This window comes from Leptodactylus fuscus, chromosome 6 (assembly GCF_031893055.1).
Source record: "Leptodactylus fuscus isolate aLepFus1 chromosome 6, aLepFus1.hap2, whole genome shotgun sequence".
Lineage (NCBI taxonomy): Eukaryota > Metazoa > Chordata > Amphibia > Anura > Leptodactylidae > Leptodactylus > Leptodactylus fuscus.
In genome coordinates this window covers 27,269,711-27,290,367 of record NC_134270.1, presented here as the reverse complement: position 1 = coordinate 27,290,367, position 20,657 = coordinate 27,269,711, and the positions used below count along the sequence as shown (strand labels likewise).

The window sequence follows — 20,657 nt, the reverse complement described above, 5'->3', positions numbered from 1 at the left end:
GGAACTGTGTGTAGACGTGGGTATCTAATCCTACGGAATTTGGTACTGTGTGCAGACGCGCTTATCTTATCCTCTGGCGTGTGGTACTGTGTGCAGACGCACGTATTTAATCCTCCCCCGTGTGGTACTGTGTGAAGAGGCGCGTATCTAATCCTACGGCGTGTGGAATTGTGTGAAGAGGCGCGTATCTAATCCTACGGCGTGTGGAACTGTGTGTAGACACGTGTATATAATCCTACGGCATGTGGTACTGTGTGTAGACGTGCGTATCTAATCCTACGGCATGTGGTACTGTGTGCAGACGCGTGTATCTAATCCTAAGGCATGTGGTACTGTGTGTAGACGCACGTATCTAATCCTACGGCATGTGGTACTGTGTGCAGACGCGTGTATCTAATCCTATGGCGTGTACAACTGTGTGAAGACACGTGTATCTAATCCTCCCCTGTGTGGTATTGTGTGAAGAGGCGCGTATCTAATCCTACGGCGTGTGGAACTGTGTGTAGAGGCGTGTATCCAATCCCCCGGCATGTGGTACTGTGTGCAGATGCGCATATCTAATCCTATGGCATGTGAGCTGTGTGTAGACGCGCGTATCTAATCCTCCCCATGTGGTACTGTGTGTAAACACGCGTATCTAATCCTCCCCTGTGTGATACTGTGTGCTGAGACGCGTATCTAATTCTCTGGCTTGTGGTACTGTGTGCAGAGACACGTATCTAATCCTCCAAAGTGTGGTATTGTGTGAAGAGGCGCGTATCTAATCCTTTGGCGTGTGGAACTATGTGTAGACGCGCGTATCTAATCCTACTGCATATGGTACTGTCTGCAGACGCGTGTATCTAATCCTATGGCGTGTACAACTGTGTGCAGACACGCGTATCTAATCCTCTGGAATGTGGAACTGTGTGTAGACGCGTGTATCTAATCCTACGGCATGTGGTACTCTGTGCAGACGCGTGTATCTAATACTATGGCGTGTACAAATGTGTGCAGACGCACGTATCTAATGCTCTGGAGTGTGGAACTGTGTGTAGACGCCTGTATCTAATCCTTCGGCATTTGGAACCGTGTGCAGACGCGTGTATCAAATCCTTCAGTGTGTGGAACTGTGTGCAGAAATGCGTATTTAATCCTCTGGTGTGTGGGACTGTGTGAAGACCCGTGTATCTAATCCTCTGGCATGTGATACTGTGTGCTGATCTGTGTATCTAATCCTCTGGAGTGTGGAACTGTGTGTAGACGCCTGTATCTAATGCTTCGGCATGTGGAACCGTGTGCAGGCACACGTATCTAATCCTATGGCATGTGGTACTGTGTGCAGAAGTGCGTATTTAATCCTCTGGTGTGTGGGACTGTGTGCAGACCCGTGTATCTAATCCTATGGCGTGTACAACTATGTGAAGACACGTGTATCTAATCCTCCCCTGTATGGTATTGTGTGAAGAGGCGCGTATCTAATCCTACGGCGTGTGGAACTGTGTGTAGACGCGCGTATCCAATCCCCTGGCATGTTGTACTGTGTGTAGATGCGCGTATCTAATCCTATGGCATGTGGTACTGTGTGTAGACGCGCGTATCTAATCCTCCCCCGTGTGGTACTGTGTGCAGACGTGCATATCTAATCCTTTGGCGTGTGGAGCTATGTGTAGATGCGCGTATCTAATCCTACTGCATGTGGTACTGTGTGCAGACGCGTGTATCTAATCCTATGGCATGTACAACTGTGTGCAGATGCGCGTATCTAATCCTCTGGAATGTGGAACTGTGTGCAGACGCGCATATCTAATCCTCTGGAATGTGGAACTGTGTGCAGACGCGTGTATCTAATCCTATGGCGTGTACAAATGTGTGCAGATGCACGTATCTAATCCTCTGGAGTGTGGAACTGTGTGTAGACGCCTGTATCTAATCCTTTGGCATGTGAAAACGTGTGCAAATGCACGTATCAAATCCTTCAGTGTGTGGAACTGTGTGCAGAAATGCGTATTTAATCCTCTGGTGTGTGGGACTGTGTGCAGACCCGTGTATCTAATCCTCTGGCATGTGATACTGTGTGCTGATCTGTGTATCTAATCCTCTGATGCGTGTATCTCAGTTTGGATATCAGTGTTGTATTGTGTATGTGGAGTGACCGTGTGTATTGCAGTTGGAATATGAGTGAAAGACTTGCAGGTTTGTATTGGCTAAGGGGGGGGGGGGGCACTGTATTTGGAATACTGTATCTCAGCAACGGTACGTCCGAGCGAGTTGGAGTCTCGTCTTAAACCTTCCCGGATACCTGAAGTATCTCTGTACCAAATTTGGTGAAGATCTGTCCAGTCGTTTGGTTCGCATTAGAGTACAGACAGACAGACAGACGGACAGACAGACAGACAGACAGACAAGAATTCATTTTTATAAGATAGGGAGATATAGATATATCTATCTATCTATCTATCTAGTCATAATCTGTGAGGGTTAGTTACCCCAGAATGCATTTACATCATTCTGATAGCTTGTGTACGGCAGGAGCCTGACTGTAACTGACTGATGGGATCCTGTTGTAAGTCAAGTGATGTGGTCAGTAATAACTAGCCTAAAGTAAATGTGCAACATCTATTCTAGTTCTACTATTTCCTTTGGATAGTTCTTGATTATCAGATGGGTGTTGGTCTGACACCTGGACCCCCCACTGACTAGCTGAAAGCTGACAGCTGCATCTACTCTGATCAAATGAATGGAGCTATGCTGCACTAACCGGTCATGACCACTAGTGGGTCTGGTGCTGAAACTGCTGATATTAAAGGAGTTGTCCCATCTCAAGGATCTTATCTATACTGGTAGCTTATGCAGATTGAAGACTTTTCCTAAATATATTGCTTTAGAAATTCTGCTTTGTTCGCCTGCTATGTGACCTTATTCCTCCCATTGTTTACACTGCGTTGCTATAACTACAGACCTGAGAGATAGGACAAGTGATGTCACTTACTCAGTGCTGGGCAAGACAATCCATTCCGCTAATTGCTGATAAAGCCTGGTCTGTTATCTCTCTATGTAAACACACAGATAACACTGAGTCCATTCTGTACAAGAATCTGGAGATTATCTGATCTGCAGAAGGATTGTGTGTCCTGTTCAGCGGGAAGGGGAGGAGAAATACAAGAAGTGAGAAGCAGACACTGCAGGCAACCTGGCTGAAACACTGAAATGGGAGAACCTTTTAACTAATTGATGGGTGTCTTGGTAGTCGGACGTCCACAGTCTACTGACCCGTTCATTTCTTGAAGTGAGCCTGGGCTGCAAAACGGACAGGAACGGAACCCGTCCTGATTTTTTCCCCAGCCTCACAGGATCCGTGATAATACCCCGTCGTGTATATGGGGCCACAAGACAATAATGGGTCAGTGAGCTAACACAGACAAAGCACCAGGGGCCCTATAGTCCAAAAAATACGGTATGCTAAAATCAGATGCCTTCTTTTTTTGACGGCCTGTACATGCATATCTTCGCTAAGAATGTTTTCCACATAATCCCTTCCTATATGGTTTGCAATTTCATTTTGTTACCATGTAATCCTATGTGAAATGAATCCCCCAGTTGTGATAGGCTTCTGGCTTTTGTACAAGTTCAGCTCATTCCCATCCCTGTTCCCATATTTCCTTCCTGTGCGTATAAGGAGGATGCTGCATAACCTAGCGGCTAATCGCGCCAAACAGGTGTGACGCTGAATGGCATTCCTTCTGTGAAAACTGTTACAATCGCCTCATTCTCATTGTTAAATATTCCAAAAATAGCGTGCTAATAAATTACACTCCAATACCAGGATCCGTTTCTATACGAGGGACGTGCAACCCGAAACTTTACAGCTGTGGGACTACAAGTCTGTGCATGGACTGGTATAGGCTGGCACCAAATCTGCTAGGAGTGGGAACGATAAGGATATGTATATAAGGATGTCTGCCATTATTATGTCTTATGCTGACAAAACAGGAAATCTTTACTGAAGTTACCAGAAAATATTAGGAAATTACTTAAAAATAGCCATTCTGTAATACAATGTATTTATGGGAATCACTCCCTGCAGCAGCTGGCGCATTCTGATAATACACATTCAGGGTTGCTGGGAATTGAATCCATGCCCTAATATGTTTGGATAGTTCAAAAAGTGAGTCTATACCCGTGATGGCGAACCAATGTTGGTGGCACTCAGAGCCCTCTCTATGGGCACCCATCTGTGAAACAGATTATACTGTGTGGGGGCCACTGTGGAGCAAATTGTACTGTGTGTGGGCCACTGTGAAGCAGATTGTACTGTGTGGAGGCTACTGTGAAGCAGATTGTATTGTGTGGGGGCTACTGTGAAGCAGATTGTACTGTGTGGAGGCTACTGTGAAGCAGATTGGATTGTGTGGGGTTCACTGTGAAGCAGATTGTACTGTGTGGGGGGCCACTGTGGAGCAGATTGTACTGTGTGAGGCCTCTGTGGAGCAGATTGTACTGTGTGAGGCCTCTGTGCAGCAGATTGGATTATGTGGGGTTCACTGTGGAACAGATTGTACTGTGTGGGGGCTACTGTGCAGCAGATTGGATTATGTGGGGTTCACTGTGGAGCAGATTGTACTGAGTGTGGGCTACTGTGAAGCAGATTGTACTGTGTGGAGGCTACTGTGAAGCAGATTGGATTGTGTGGGGTCCACTGTGGAGCAGATTGTACTGTGCAGGGGGCCACTGTGCAGCAGATTGTACTGTGTGGCGGCCAATGTGGAGAAAATTGTACTGTGTGGCAGCCACTGTGGAGCAGATTGTACTGTGCGGGGGGCCACTGTGGAGCAGATTGTACTGTGTGGGGGCCACTGTGGAGCAGATTGTACTGTGTGAGGCCTCTGTGGAGCAGATTGGATTATGTGGGGTTCACTGTGGAGCAGATTGTACTGTGTGGGGGCTACTGTGCAGCAGATTGGATTATGTGGGGTTCACTGTGGAGCAGATTGTATTGTGTGGAGGCACTTCACTATTTATATCACACAGTATCTGTTTTATAGCAAACATGATATTAGTACAGGTCATAATAACATTGCACGGTCACTATAAAAAAGATCCTGTGCAATGTAACTGCAGTACAAAGTTGTTTGTATAATTGAAAGCTCGGTAAAGCCCCATTGTCTGCCATTGTGGGTCCACACAGTATTAAGGGTAAATTGCTATGTTGACAATTAGTAGGTTTTGGGTTGCAGTTTGAGCACTCGATCTCTGAAAGTTTCGCCATCACTGGTCTATACTGTAAAGCGAAGTGCTGGCCTAGAGGCTTCCAATAAAGCCATTACATTGTGAGATATTCCCCCAAAATCCCAGATCTGGATCCTCTCGTTCAGCTAGGAAAGAGAACGCTTCCATAGGTGTGTGATGTCAGCTTGTCTCCATTTACTGCTTGTAATAAGTATGCATGCTCCGATGAGTTGGGAACTATAGCCGGTGGACAATCTGTCATCTGTCTAGTGTTTATGGCCGCCGTTACCCAATGGGGGATTTGACTGTCACTGCTAAAAGAAATACTAAAATAAGTGACAACTCTAGTTTAATATGATCCTAGCTGAAGTGTCAGCCCTGTTCTATAGGCTGATGTGTGCGCGTAGTCATATATGTGTATGTATATTACAGAGGTTTCCATCTGGAAGGTGCAGCGCTGTCACTCTGCATTATGTCTCTGCACTCAGGTGCTATGGAGAGTGTCAGTAAGTGTGCACCAGGCACTGACAGCTACCATTTATGCTTTTCTCCCTGCAATTTCTCTTCACCTTTATATTTATAGCAACATCACTTACACCGCTGACAGATCCATCATAATGTCTGAGCTTAGTATGTGCTTATTATCGGAGGCTAGCCATACGGGCTGCGGTATCAGACTGCATTCACACTAGTGTCACCTAGTCAGTAAGCTCCTGGTGCTCCTGACTTCTGACTGTCTCCTCCATCAATCAGGCCAAAAACAACAAAAATCTGTCATACAGTTCCAAAATAAAGCCGCCACATAGTGGCTATATTATATATATATATATATATATATATATATATATATATATATATATATATATCTCAAATACTGGGGCAAGAGAAATTTGTCATGTAGTCAGTTGTCATCATACCGTCATATACAACCATATAAATACCACCGCTAGTATGACGCACACCGCTCAAATAACACCGCCTGTTGTCGTATAATGATATTATAGTACTTGGATAAAACCTCTAAGAGCCACATAGTAGCCATATATACATCTACACTCATTGACAAAATAAATAATGCACCCAGATACAAACTGCAAAACTCTATATACAGTTACCGTATTTCTCAGGCAGATATGTAAAGGATTACAGGTGTGGTCTGGTTAGACACTAGGTCTTGCCCCTAGAGGGCGTAAAAGTGCTTCCCCTGCTGTCCTTTGAAAAAGATCGCAGAGGCTACTTTTGGGTAGTGTACATCTTGTAGAAAGATTGTGACTACAAGACATGCTTCTACAACATTTCACCCAGTTGACAGAGTTCGGGGGAATATCATTGGACTGAGAGAAGCAGAATGGTCGTTTTGATGAATTTCCCACCATCTAGGGGCCAGTGGTTACATGAGGACAAGCACACACAGAACCAGATGGCCCACACTGACTACCAGTAGAGAGGATTGTTTGATCTGTCAAGAAGCACAATTTGCACTATCCAGGTTCCGTTTGGGATCCAATGGTCAAGTTTGAATATATCGATCTCATGGTGAGTGCTACAATCCTGCCTTTACTGTGAAATGGCACATTGCCCCAATTGCTGGTGTGGTGATATGGGGAGCCATCACATATGACAGTCAGTCACCCCTAGTAGAAATAAGATGGATCCTAACAGCTCAGTGATATGTGCAGGACATCCCGCTGTCCCATTGTTGCTAATGGCAGGGTAGACAACTGGTATTTTTCTGGAAGATAATGCTAGCCCACACACAGCAAGTTATTCCCAGGAACTTCTCGATCAGATTGTATCTCATATCCAGGCTAGAGGCAGAACAACATGGTACTAGAGTCTCCTTCAATTGTACAGTTATGTAAGAGTAATCTCATATATATCATTACAGTCACACATAGAAAGTTTCATTCCATTCCAACATTGGCAATGAGTGTAGTTTATACATGTCACTGTAGGCTTGGCCATCAATATTTGGGATCTGACCCTGGGCCCCATGAATCAGCACAGGTAAAGTAGATATCCAGGTCTATGCTATTGATTTCTGTGGCCTCATCACTTACCTAGCACAGTGCCATGCATTATATAGTGGCTGAACTTAGTATTGCATCTTATATCTATAAAGTAGTATCTGACTAAGCTGCAGCATGACTGTATGACCAATGAACATGATGTCACTTCCTGAGAAAAGGAAATGGAGCTCAATAGCATAGTCCTGGAGGGCCCTTTTAGTGCCAAATACTCTGTATTGCTTACACAGGCACAGAACTGAGCTCCAGTACCAGGCAGATCTGCATGAACAGATGTGGTGCTTCCATCCCTTCATTGCACTGATCCTGGAATCACCAAAGCAATGCGACCACCTGGACATAAGACCATTGTCTGTACGCCGAATTCTTTAGGAACCAGTGAAATTCAGTAAAATATGCCTTGGCACGAAAGCCCATTGTTTCATAACATTTAGATGGCTGTATTGAAGAGAATTCAGTATCCCGGGTTGTAATAGGTAATTATTATAGTGACAATGCTTTTCGGGAAAGACAGGCTGCATTGTAGCGTTTTCTTTCCGTGGGGTTGAATGGCGGCCATTATACTACTGACAGCTACAAAGGACTTGCAATTTTCTGATTTAGCTCAAGAGGTAAAATGATTGTCTTTGGCCCGCGGGGCTCACCATCTAATATTCAAATAGACTCAGATATGACACGTAAGGATATTAAACGCCACCAAGCACAAGGTTGCATGCTGATTGCTTATAATACAAGTCCCGTTACTCCAAGGCGCCTGCCAATAATGCGCCTTTTTTCTCTGCATTTAGATGGATGTCGTCGTTACAATACACGGGTTTCAGTCTGAGACAAAGACAATCGCGTTTAATTATCTTGATATTCAGATGACCTTCAGGAATGTGTCAAAACAATTTCACAATGTCAGATGGCATCATTACACCCCGTGTGGGGCGAGATGCTTATTCTCTCACCTGAAGGCGATGTCTGCTTTAGAAAAAAAACAAAACATTTTAATACATTATTGTTAAAATCTAAGTGAAAGGGGTAATCTAGGACTATGGGAGTGATATGAAGTCTGTTGGTCACATAGCCATGCTGCGGCTAATGGGATGAATGGGAATTTATCTGTAGCATGGTCATGTGACCAATGGACGTGATGTCACTTATTGAGAAGGGGAAGTGAAGCCTGGTAGTCCTTAATAACCATTAAATGGGTGTCTTCCATTGGGGGCCCTCAAATATTAATAACCGCGAACAGCATCTACAATGAACACCTCCTGTTCTGTAAGACCAATCACACACATGCATGACAAATATGACCCAATGACTTCAAGGTGCTCTCCAGTCATCCTTGTATGACAAAGATGACTTCAAGGTACTGTTTAGTCATCCTTGCATGACAAAAGTGACTTCAAGTGACTGTCCAGTCACCCATGCATGACAAAGATGGCCCAATGACTTTAAGGTACTGTCCAGTCATCCTTGTATGGCAAAGATGGCCCAATGACTTTAAGGTACTGTCCAGTCATCCATGCATGACAAAGATGGCCCAATGACTTTAAGCTACTGTCCAGTCATCCATGTATAACAAAGATGGCCCAATGACTTTAAGGTACTGTCCAGTCATCCTTGTATGACAAAGATAACCCAATGGCTTCAAGTGAATGTCTAGGCATCCATGCATGACAAAGATGGCCCAATGACTTTAAGCTACTGTCCAGTCATCCATTCATGACCAAAAGATGACCCAGTGACTTCATATAACTGTGCCATGACAAAGATGACCCAATGATTTCAAGGGACTGTCCAGTCAGGAGCCTAGAAATAATATATGTCTGTACATACAAGGATAAAATACTTGATGTTTCTTTTTGTATTGCTTTTTACTTCAACCGTATTAGGACAGGGCTGCGATCTTGGATTACTGTACAGCTACACTGTCTGCAGTGAGTCTGAGGTAGTCGGAGGCGCCTCTGCTCTCATCACTGGTTCCAGCTGTTTCTCTCTCCAGCTTCTACAGCTCTATCACCTCTATTTGGCTGCTGTGCATAGAATAGATCACAGACTCACTAAAAAGCCACTAAGAAAAATGTATTAAAAATGTGCACTATAGGGGCAATGCGGGGCTCAGTGGTTAGCACTGTAGCCTTGCGGCGCTGGAGTCCTGGGTTCGAATCCCGCCAGGAACAACATCTGCAAGGAGTTTGTATGTTCTCCCCGTGTTTGCGTGGGTTTTCTCCCATTGTACAAAGACATACTTATAGGAAATAAAATGTACATTGTGATCTCTATATGGGGCTCAACATCTACATTTTAAAAAAACAAACACGTTAATTGGGGAAAACTGTACAAACGAGGGAGACTCTAGTACCATGTTGGTCTGCCTCTAGCCTGGATATGGGATACAATCTGGCACTATGGTAGTAGTAATGCCGAACTGTTACTACAGCGAAGTATGTGATATCCAGATCTTTTCTCACCTTCACAACAACATTGTACACAAATATAAGATCAACTTCTGGCTCCTTAAAGGGGTATTCCCACGTCGCATACTCACCAGTCTTCGTTGATGTAAAATCTTCTTTCTTCCGGCTTTGTTGCATCATTGGTGGGCGGGGTTACATATGCAAAGCCAGCGGCGAGATGCCACTGGCCCTGCGTGCACGCTCATAGACCAGTCTAGCCTTCACAATGCGAATACAGACCCGGCATCCGCCTCTCTCTATTACAGCGGGTACCGGGTCTGTATTCGCATTGTGAAGGCTAGACTGGTCTCACCATCTATGAGCGTGCACGCAGGGCCAGCGGCATCTCGCCGCTGGCTGTGCATATGTGAATACAGACTCGGCATCCGCTGTAATAGAGAGGCGGATGCCAGGGATGGTTAGACGCCGGCACAGATGCACAGATGCCAGCAGCATCGCTATGCTCCTGTCCTGCATGAAGCGAGAGCGATGTACAACAACCCCCCCCCAAATAGCAGCATCGCTCCTGCAGCTGTTGGCTTCATACAGGGCAGGAGCATAGCGATGTAGCAGGCATCTGTGCTGGCGTCTAACCGTCCCCGGCATCCGCCTCTCTATTACAGCGGATGCCGGATCTGTATTAGCGTCCCCTTCCCCCCAAAGGGTAAACTACCCCTCCCTCCAGGCCCGCTCCCGTGCAGTTAGCCCCTCCTCCCTCCCCCCTCAGAGCAGCAGATACATCACTTGACTTATGACCAGATAAGTCAAGGGATGTGTAAAAAAAAAAATGAATAAAGTAAGATAGTGGACAAACAAAGCAGTTTTGCTGAAGCAATGTATTTAGGAAAAGTCTTACATCCACATTAACAAGCAGTATAGATAGGATCCTTGTGATGGGACAACCCCTTTAAGCTGCAAATGTTGAGGGAGGACGTCGGACGTAGAAGCAATGAGAGCACTATTCAATAGCCAACCACGAAAGACCTTACACTTGTGCAATCCGAAAATTTCATAAGGCCAAAAACATCATGCGCATCCAGGGAAGACCCCAATGTTTTTAGAATCAATAAAGAACTTCTTTGATTGAAGTACATGTGGTCATGTCTCCCAGGTCACCAGACTCTCTGGTATACTACATGTGAGTATGCGACACGGGCATGCCACATCCGAAAAAAAAGCGTTGTGGCATCCACATTTTGTGCCCTAGTTAAAAGAAGGGGCTTGGCACTTGGAGTCAGGGCCAGTTTTGGGTCGTAAACTCCAGCTTCAAAATGAAATGATGAATTATTTTTAATCGTATTACACAATTATTGGTATTGTATAATTACTTAGATACATAATGTGTTACATACCTGTTTGGGTTTTTTTAGAATTAAAGGATCTTTACTGCTTCTGTCTGACCATGGCGGCCACCAGAGTTGTGGATTCGGTCGGCCAAACCATAACTTTCTTATTTTTCCACAGCCTCCATCATATATGGCTTACAGCCATGGCCAGTCAGAAGCCGTAAAGATCCTCTAATGACAGCCATGGCATAGCCCAAATGGAACCGGCTTTACCTTGAGGTGGCGTGATCTCCAAAGTGTGCCGGGTCTCCCAGACACCAAGTTGACATATATTAGTAATGTCTTACCAATCGCCCAATTCTCTTATTCTGGTGTTCCCAGGGTCCTCCAACAATCTCTGTTCCTCCTTCTCCAAATGATTTTTTTTGACATGGTCATGTGATCCCCGGAACCGGTCCTTTAATGGTGTTGATGCATAATGGCTACAGACAGTGATTGGTTGAAATAGTCACATGCACATGTCAACTAGAGGATCAGGGACTGATGGGAGCCTCAGAACAGAACACTTGGGGATCCTTTAAGGTGAGTTCTATTATTCTATAGTATTATGAGTTTTTGGGCTTTTTATTCATTTTTAGTAGCTATTTTACCTCTTCCAAGGCCTGTTCTAGACAAGATCCTGCGCTATAAGATTTGCCGATCTCATTGTTGCCTTATTTCGGTTGGTAACATCTGCTCAGGTAATTCGGGGCCAAAATAACAATGAACAAATTGTAGAAGTTTACTGGAGTTAGCCTTTCGAGAACAATCTTCACACTGTGCGCCGAGTATATACAAGGAACAGCGACCACTCAATAGGTGTCCCTGAAAAATAGAAAAAAAAGTTGAGTTCTAAAACTTCATGGAAATCGGCCCGAATTCCACCTGCTTCTCCGTTTAATTAGTGGAAGACGTCCCCGGGTTTGGGTTTCCTTCCCTTTTGTATCGAACATAAAGAAAGCCTAGACTTAGCAGGCAGCATGTGCCACAGACATCTTGGCAGCAGGATAAGACTGCCGCGTACCCAAATCTGAAGGTGTTTTGTTATTTTTTCCTCTTTTTTTATTTTTTTTCAGAATGTACTCCGCACTTGACAGATGTATGAATACACATTGTTTTCGGATTCAAACTAGATCTGGGTGTAAAAAATTCGGCGGCAGCTGCTCAATAAAAAGGCATAAGCTCAAAAAACAGAAAAAAAAAACAGACGCCCAATTACAGCAATTTCTTTGAGGCGAGATATTTGCTTATAAGGTGAAACATTTGTCTTCCCGAAAACGTTCCCTTTGCCTCCTAATTCTTTTTTAAGGGGCGCGCGTTGCATAATCTCGGGATATTGTGTGGTCTGCCTTTCAGCTCTCGGAGGAATAGTAGCAGGGTATTGCTGTCGAATTGTTCATTTTCTAGGCCCACCCAGTTTGCTATTGAGAAGTCGGAGGAGTAATCCCCTCTTTATGAAACAGCAGGCATTGCCGTCCTAATGTAGATCCAACGTGTGTTTTTTTTCTAATTTGCAGGGCCAGTGGCGGAATGACGTCTTCAGCGGACAAGGGACCATGATTCATTGCTCCGGAGTGATTTATGATGGTCCGTGGATCAATGGCCGTCCTGCTGGTATGCACTTTATTACGCTATCCAATTATGAATAAAAAAAAAAAACAGTAAACTTAATGCACTGGCACTCTTCTATTGATTATTATGGGGTTATCTTCGGTCCGTGGGGTGGGACGGTCTTAAAAAAAAAAAAAAAAAAGTAAATAAGACGGCAAGTAAATTTCGGCTTACGGAGACTGCATCTTAATAGGAAAGGAGTGTGACAAGCTTTAGTTTTATTTCAAAGGAACGCTGGCTTTTGTTGCAACCGGTTACAAATCCTAACCATCTGTTGTGGGTGTGCGGGATTAGAGGAGACGAAAGGAAATTGATTGTTCTCTAATAATATAGATTATTTTTTCTCCCGTTATTTGTGTGTAAATGGCAGGTGTGTAAAAAATAAAAAAATAAAAAGCGAAAAAAAAAATCCCCCAACATAATACCTTATATTTACTTTCCAGATATTAGTGAGAAAGAACGATACATCGAGTGAAAGCCGAGCCGCACGTAAAGACACGTTTCTTTTCATGTCAGGATTCTATTTGTTATTAGCGCAGTTTAGAAGGCGACAGCGGTGATTTGTATGAAAGGCAATTATTAATACTATAGGAAGGAGATTTCAATGATGATTATTCTTTTTTTTTTACGGAAGCCTTTTGGTAGGAAATGAAAAAAGGTTGCATGAGATTAGAAAGGCAGAGGTGGCGCCACTCCGGGTACAGGCTGTGACTGGTATTGCAGTGTATACAGTAGAATGCCTCTTCATTTTCCACCGCGGTATTGGCGCCCTCCACCGGCATTGTATTGCGGCTTTTGGCCCGGGTGAATGGGTCTATTTGGCAGTGACTACCAAACCACGGGATCCATGGCAGGACGCTGCAATCTCTGCCACTGCCCTTAAAAACATTGGGAAGCAGATTCAGCGGCACAATCTGTCTCCAAATCTGCGGCAGATTCCTACGTGTGAATGTACCCTGAGGCTGAGGCCCCACGTTGTGGAAACGCAGCTTTTTTTGTTGCAGATTTTGTTGCAGTTCTTTGAGCCAAAGCCAAGAATGGCTACAAGAGGAATGGGAATATATAGGAAATTCTTACACTTCTCCCTTCTGCTCAATTCACTCCTGGCTTTGGCTCAAACAAAATATGCAACAAAAAAAGCTGCTTTTCCGCAACATAGGACCTTAGCCTTAAATAGGTTATTTGTAGGGTTGAGCGATTGTGTTCGGAAAAGATCGGATTCCGATCGGCGATCGAGAAAATTTCACGATCGCCATCGGAATTCCGAACACGATCTTTTTATGTGGGATCGAGATCGGTGATTTTTCCCACAATGCATTGCTTAGCCTTCACACTGAGTATACGATGTATATTCAGTGTGAAGGCTCCGCTGCAGTTCCATAGGAATGAATGGAAGCAGCCGACACACAGCCTTAACCCCCTGCTCGCCGGCTGCCTTCATTCATTCGAATGGAAGGCTAAACTAAATCTCTAGCAGCTACTTACCTCTAGAGATGGCTGCTCCGGTGCCCACCTTCTTCTTGCCTCGCTGCCCCGCCTCCCAGGTTAGTGTTTAAAACACTAGGTAGGCAGGGCTTGTGGCTTAGTGTGGGCGGGTACAGGGTTTAGAGATGTGACGTCTCCCCTCCCAGTACCCGCCCACACTCTCCTAACCCGCCCACACTTTCCTAACCTGGCAGGGAGGGGGCAGCGAAGAGAGAAGAGCAGCGTGGAGCAGCAGCGAGGCGAAGAATGAAGACACGGGGCACAGGACCAGCCATCTCTGGAGGTAAGTGGACACCAGGGGGTAGGATTGCTTTTAAAATCCGATCTCCGATTAATAAAAAAATCCCATTGACTTGCATTGGGAGTGGAATTGGGATCGAGATCGGGTTCAAATGAAGAATGATCGGAAATCGGATTTTAAAATCGATCCTGAAAAGTCAAGATCGGCTCAACCCTAGTTATTTGCTATTGATGGCCTATTCCTTATTATATCTGGGACACCCAAGACCCCCACAGATCAGCTTTACCAATACAGCAAGCTCCGGATAGTGCTTACATTCTAGGAGCCGCGCTACTGTACAAATTGTAAGGGCGGGTGTAGGTAGTCCAGCACTGTCCCATAGACTTTAGTGGGGCTAGCATTGCACTACCAAAACCTGCTTCTGTATTTTTGGGGACCATAGGACTAATCTGCAAAATATGGAGCAGTTCTTATCCCTGTATGTATTTATGACTCTGTGTGCCATTCATTCTGTTTTCCAGGGACCGCACGTGACTACGATAGTGTACATGGGGCCTAAGTGAAATAGTGAGGCCTCCCTGAATTATCTATAATACTGGCATTACGTCCTCCAGAAAGGGGGTCTCTGTCACTCTTTTGTTGACCAGACATTTCCTGGACAGCTCAGCTATGTCATACCCGATTTTCTTTATCTTGGCACTTTATATGGGACGTTCTTCCCGCTAGTACTGTATAACACATACCATGGATTCTGTTCATGGGTAATAGCGGTTCAGAGTCTCTCTGCTTTGGTTCTTAGAGGAGGTCTTGAGTGCTGAGCCCCCCAAGATGTTTATATTCCTCAATGGAGCCTATGTAAAAGGTTTCTTACAGCGACACAACCACTTTCCGAACACTAGAAGCCACCTCCGAGGTCCGTGACTTGTATAATCCATCTTCGTCCTGTCCACATTTTCTGAGTAATGTTTATCCTACATATTATACAATACAATACTAATATAAAATACCTGGAAAGCCAAAAGCAGATGGCAGCGCTGCATCATTCAATTATTGGGGAGGGAGTTCTTGGTACATGTTGTGCAGTAACCAGAGTACAAGTCACTTCTGAAATAACACTGGCACGTCATTGCAAATAATTGAATGTTTTGTGGGCACAGCCGCGAGCTTTATGAGGAGTGGTTACATAAAACATGCCAAACACAGACACATTGAATAAACACTGGAGAAGGAACATGGGAAAATGGAAAACAATGCAAAGATTAATGCCCGAGCTTTGGTGAGCTTATCATAAATGGAAGGAAAGTTTTGCTGTAATTTGGCAGGAGAACCTTACAATATGTTGGCAGGAAATAGATCTTTCCTTTCACTCTTTAGTTCTTGACAGTCATTAGCAGGACATTGGGGGCCGATCACTATGAGCTTAGAGCGGCTCCTTCGTGGAGGGATACATGTATACTTGTATACTTCTGGAGATTGCGTGCCCTGTATTCATTGTAAATCGAATTCTTCAGCCGTTACATTTTGCATTGTAATAACATATAAACAGGGTGTAGCTAAAGGCACATGAGCCCTGGTGTGCACGTTTAGTTTGGGCCCCCACCTCCCTTACAAATACTTTCATGGTTGTCATCCCGTTTTCTAATGTTCAGCTGCATTACTGGGTCTCTTAAGTGACCCATTGGTGTAGCACTAACAGCCAGGGGCACTCTTTATGTCTCCCCAAAATTAATAGTGTCTATCTTGTGGCCCCACAAGATAACAGTACTACCTGCAAAACAATAGTGCCTTCCAAGATAATAACACCCCCTATGTACACCCAACAAGGCAATAGTGCTCCCCTTGTCTCTCTATAGAGAAATAGTGTCTCGCAATGCCCTCCACATAGGCAATAGCCCCCTCCCCATATAGGTACTAGTGTCTTCCCCACATAGGTAGTAGTCACGCCCATGAGGAATAGTCGTCCCACCACATAGGACATTGTGTCCCGCAGAGCTAATAGTTCCCTCCCAGATAGTTCTGGGGATATTATCACTCCTTAAGGAGAGATCACCTTCACAGGTGTATGGAGACTTACAAAAGTCTTTTTCGCTCCACCGGGGGAATAATGGGAAAAATGTGCAAATCTGTGTCACAAGATAGGTAATAGTGCCCCCCACAGGTAATAGTCTCCTCCCACACATGTAATAGTGCCCCCTACAGCTAATGTTTCCTTCATACATAGCTAATAGTTACCACATAGGTAATAATGCTCCCTCAAAGGTAATAGTCCCTCTTCTCCCACATACTATCAATATACACTATGTGATCAAAAGTATCCAGACACCCCCAAAAACATATGTTTTTCATATTAGGTGCATTGTGCTGCCACCTACTGCCAGGTACTCCATATCAGCGACCTCAGTAGACATTGTGAGAGAGCAGAATGGGGCACTCCGCGGAACTCACGGACCTCGAACATGGTCAGGTGATTGGGTGCCACACATCACGCAGGTCAATGCCAAACGACGGCTCGCTTGGTGTAAGGAGCGTAAACATTGGACGATTGAACAGTGGAAAAACGTTGTGCGGAGTGACGAATCACGGTACACAATGTGGCGATCCGATGGCAGGGTGTGGGTATGATAAATGCCCGGTGAACGTCATCTGCCAACGTGTGTAGTGCCAACAGTAAAATTCGGAGGCGGTGGTGTTATGGTGTGGTTGTGTTTTTCACGGAGAGGGCTTGCACCCCTTGTGGTTTTGCGTGGCACTATCACAGCACAGGCCTACATTGATGTGTTAAACACCTTCTTGCTTCCCACTGTTGAAGAGCAATTCGGGGATGGCGATTGCATCTTACAACACGATCGAGCACCTGTTCATACTGCACGGCCTGTGGCGGAGTGGTTACACCACAATAACATCTCTGTAATGGACTGGCCTGCACACAGTCCTGACTGAATCCTATAGAACACCTTTGGGATGTTTTGGAATGCCGATTTGGTGCCAGGCCTCACCGACCTACATCGATACCTCTCCTCAGTGCAGCACTCCGTGAAGAATGGGCTGCCATTCCCCAAGAAACCTCCCAGCACCTGATTGAACGTATTCCTGCGAGAGTGGAAGCTGTCATCAAGGCTAAGGGTGGGCCAACACCATATTGAATTCCAGCATTACCGATGGAGGGCGCCACCAACTTGTAAGTCATTTTCAGCCAGGTGTCCGGATACTTTTGATCACATAGTGTAGATAATAAACCTCATCCACTCTCTTCTCGTCACACTACCACTGTAGCCATATCACACTAGCGAATAATGCAAGCAGTATAATGGCCTTACCTAGTCCATTGCATCTATAAAACTGTGCGTGAAGAGTTAACTGCTAGTGACTAGAATAGGACCGCCCACTGGACTCCTAAGCATAGAACGAGAATACATTCATTGCATAAGTGACAAGCTATACTGAACCCATATTCTAAAAACTGTATGTCAATCTGCTCTATAACATGATGCCTGCAGCTTGGACCATATATACATAGTGGCAGGTTATACGATCGCTCCAGATATAGATTCTTCTATAGCAGAGATTTGTCTAGAATAGAAGATACCACGTCTAGCAGTGATAATGGCAGAGTTGTATGACACTAATTCTCTACAAGGCTTCCTAGGAGTGACTGACAATTTTATTTTCACCAAGAATTAACCCCCTAATGGGAGAAATTGTTATGGAGAGAAAATCCAATTGAGCATTGGGAAAGCGTAGCGTAAACTTACAACCCCTTCATATTTTACTTATTTGTTTTTTTGGGGTTTTTCCATCCCGTGTCCAGTTTTGGATATGTTTGTCTTGCCCTCTGGCTTGGTCTTTATCTCGTTCCTGGTTACGATCCTGATCTCTAGTATTTCACCATCTTTTGTGGCGTAAATGATGAAAGTGCTGGGGATGAAGACCTGTCCTTGTCTCCAGCCCCGTCCCCTTTGGAATGAATTACAATGGGAATCTACTCTGGATCCTAACTGGCATAGATTTCCATTTCGGTGTAGGGCCGCAGCCTCTTCATAATCCTCCCATTCCTTGTCCCAGTTGGGCAGTTTATCAAGACTGGAGTATGATACGCCAGTCTTAATAAATTGCATTGTAGTGCTGCAAGAGTTGTGTAACTGAGTAACATAGTGATCTATCGGATAGATATACCGGGACATGTGGATGATGTCATAGCACAGATCATTTATATAATAAAATAACTCTATACAACATCTTTGCAAAATTAATTTTTTGTTACGCGACTTGAAGATGATCTTGTTTAACAGTAATCTCTAAAAATGGACCTCATATGTTTGTCGAGAACATTCAATAGCAGGATCCAGAAGCTAATGCTTCAGAAGACATCTGTAGTCTGCATTACTGTCTGTCTCTGCTGCCTGGATCTTGTTAAAGCCTTCTCATGTCGGTTGTTTTGAGGATACCAGATGTCCTACAGAACATAATGCTCCGTGGAGTGGCCATTTCATGTCAGAGATAGTCTCAGAGACGTAAGGCATCTATGATTGAGCCTGAAGCCATTAAAAAGGAGCTGTCAGCTCTCCTGACATGTCTGCTTTAAGAAATCCCTTGTATTCGCCATCAATAACTTTGTTAAGGGATAGTTCACACGAGGTTCCGTATGAACACATTTCATCGCAGTATTCCGCTCTGGATTTGGCCCAAATGAATGAGCCTAGTCCGGAGGGTGGTGTCACGAGGCGGACGCCGGGGCTGAATCAGCCGCGGAATCCGCCTGAAGAAAAGGCAGCTCGCTCGCGGGAACAAACCGCTCACAGAAAAAAGAACGCTAGCGGTCTACATAGACCTCTATTGTGAGGGGGTGGATTTTGAGGTGGATTCGGCGTTAAAATCCGTCCCCTCTTGCCCCGTGTGAACTAACAGATTACATTGGCTGCTATAGTTTATCACTGCTCTCCTCAATGGGGCACCCCCTATTGACAAGGTGAATAGTAATACCCAGATGTGAATTTATACATGCATATTCAGGAGGAAAGTACAGCCAATGTTCGTGATTTTGGTGGGACTGGTCAGTCATCTAATGGCTCCCTGGACAGCAGATTTTGATGGAAGAGAAGGGTTTTTTTGGGTCTCTGTTTTAAGGCCGGGTTCACACGGGGTTTTCTTTAGTCCAGAACCTGAGGTGGAGGCCTCCTCAGGTTCCAGTCCAAAATACGGGTAGCTGCGCTTGCACCAGCATCCAGTCGCGCACTCCGCTCCGGATTAGGCCCAAATGAATGGGCCTAGTTGGGAGGAGGGAGTGTCTTCAGGCGGATTCACAAGGCGACTCCACCTGAAGAATGAGCATGTCCGTTCTTTTTTCCGGGAGCCAGAACAAACCACTCCTGGAAAAAAGAACTGACCGGCTCCCATTGATTTCAATGGGAGACGTGTTTTTGGTCAGGATTTTGAGGCAGATACGGCCTCAAAATCCTGACCAGAATACCCCGTGTGACCTTACCCTAAGGGAAGAAAAGTTCCCAGTGTCTCCCTTCTCACCATTCAGAACACATACAGGCTCTGCTCAACTGAGCGTACATGTGTATAGGGATTGGAAGAAATACCTGTCAACTGAATGAACATTCAACCAACAGCTATGTCCATACTGTCCATGACCAGCCTTAGTCATCATCTCATTGAGTTGTTCGTAGAAGATAAGCTTGGCTCTACAGTTGTGTGTCTTATCAATGTGTCTGGTAGGCTTCACCAGTTGTATATTGCTTTCTTTTCCCAACAAGCATCATCCTTTGGATTCCTGGTCTGACTGGGCCTTTGTCTATTGTCTCACGAGCCTAGTGGGATCTTCTCTCCAGGTTTCCCACCTGGACTCTTCAGTTGAGTAGACCTACAGTCCACATGGGCCATTGTTAGGGGACCTTCACCCAGTCCATTAGGCTGCCTAGTTTGCCCATGAGCACTGGTTCATCCCATTCCTGTCTACTCAATTTTTAGAAGAGAACTTTCATATAGACGTCTACAAGTTTCCTGGGACCATAAAAAGTTTACACTAGACCGGACACTACTTCACACCGCCCTTGACAAAATGTAACAGCTCCAGACGATTCTGAACAGAGGACACTGGCAGAGAATAAATCATTCCTTCTTCTTGACCTCATTCTTTCCTCGGCCCGAGGTCTGTAAATCACGTCACAAAGCTACAATTTGTTTCTCCAGTAGGTTTCAGTTAAACTGCATGCAACACTTCAGTCATTTATCTTGTAAATGTGACTTATGACTATCACCAGATGTGGAATATTTCCCAGTGCCAGACAGTCTAATCCTCCAGAGACTGTAA

The 20,657-nt window shown here is 44.9% G+C and overlaps 1 protein-coding gene across 1 annotated transcript in view; it reads left to right on the top strand.

Annotated features, from left to right (window-relative positions):
• MORN1 (MORN repeat containing 1) overlaps positions 1-20,657 on the top strand; it is a 282,778-nt gene that overhangs the window by 52,146 nt on the left and 209,975 nt on the right. Inside the window, exon 7 of the mRNA XM_075279633.1 lies at positions 12,522-12,618. Within this exon, the coding sequence (XP_075135734.1) occupies positions 12,522-12,618 (97 nt within the window). The remainder of the gene's footprint in view (positions 1-12,521; positions 12,619-20,657) is intronic.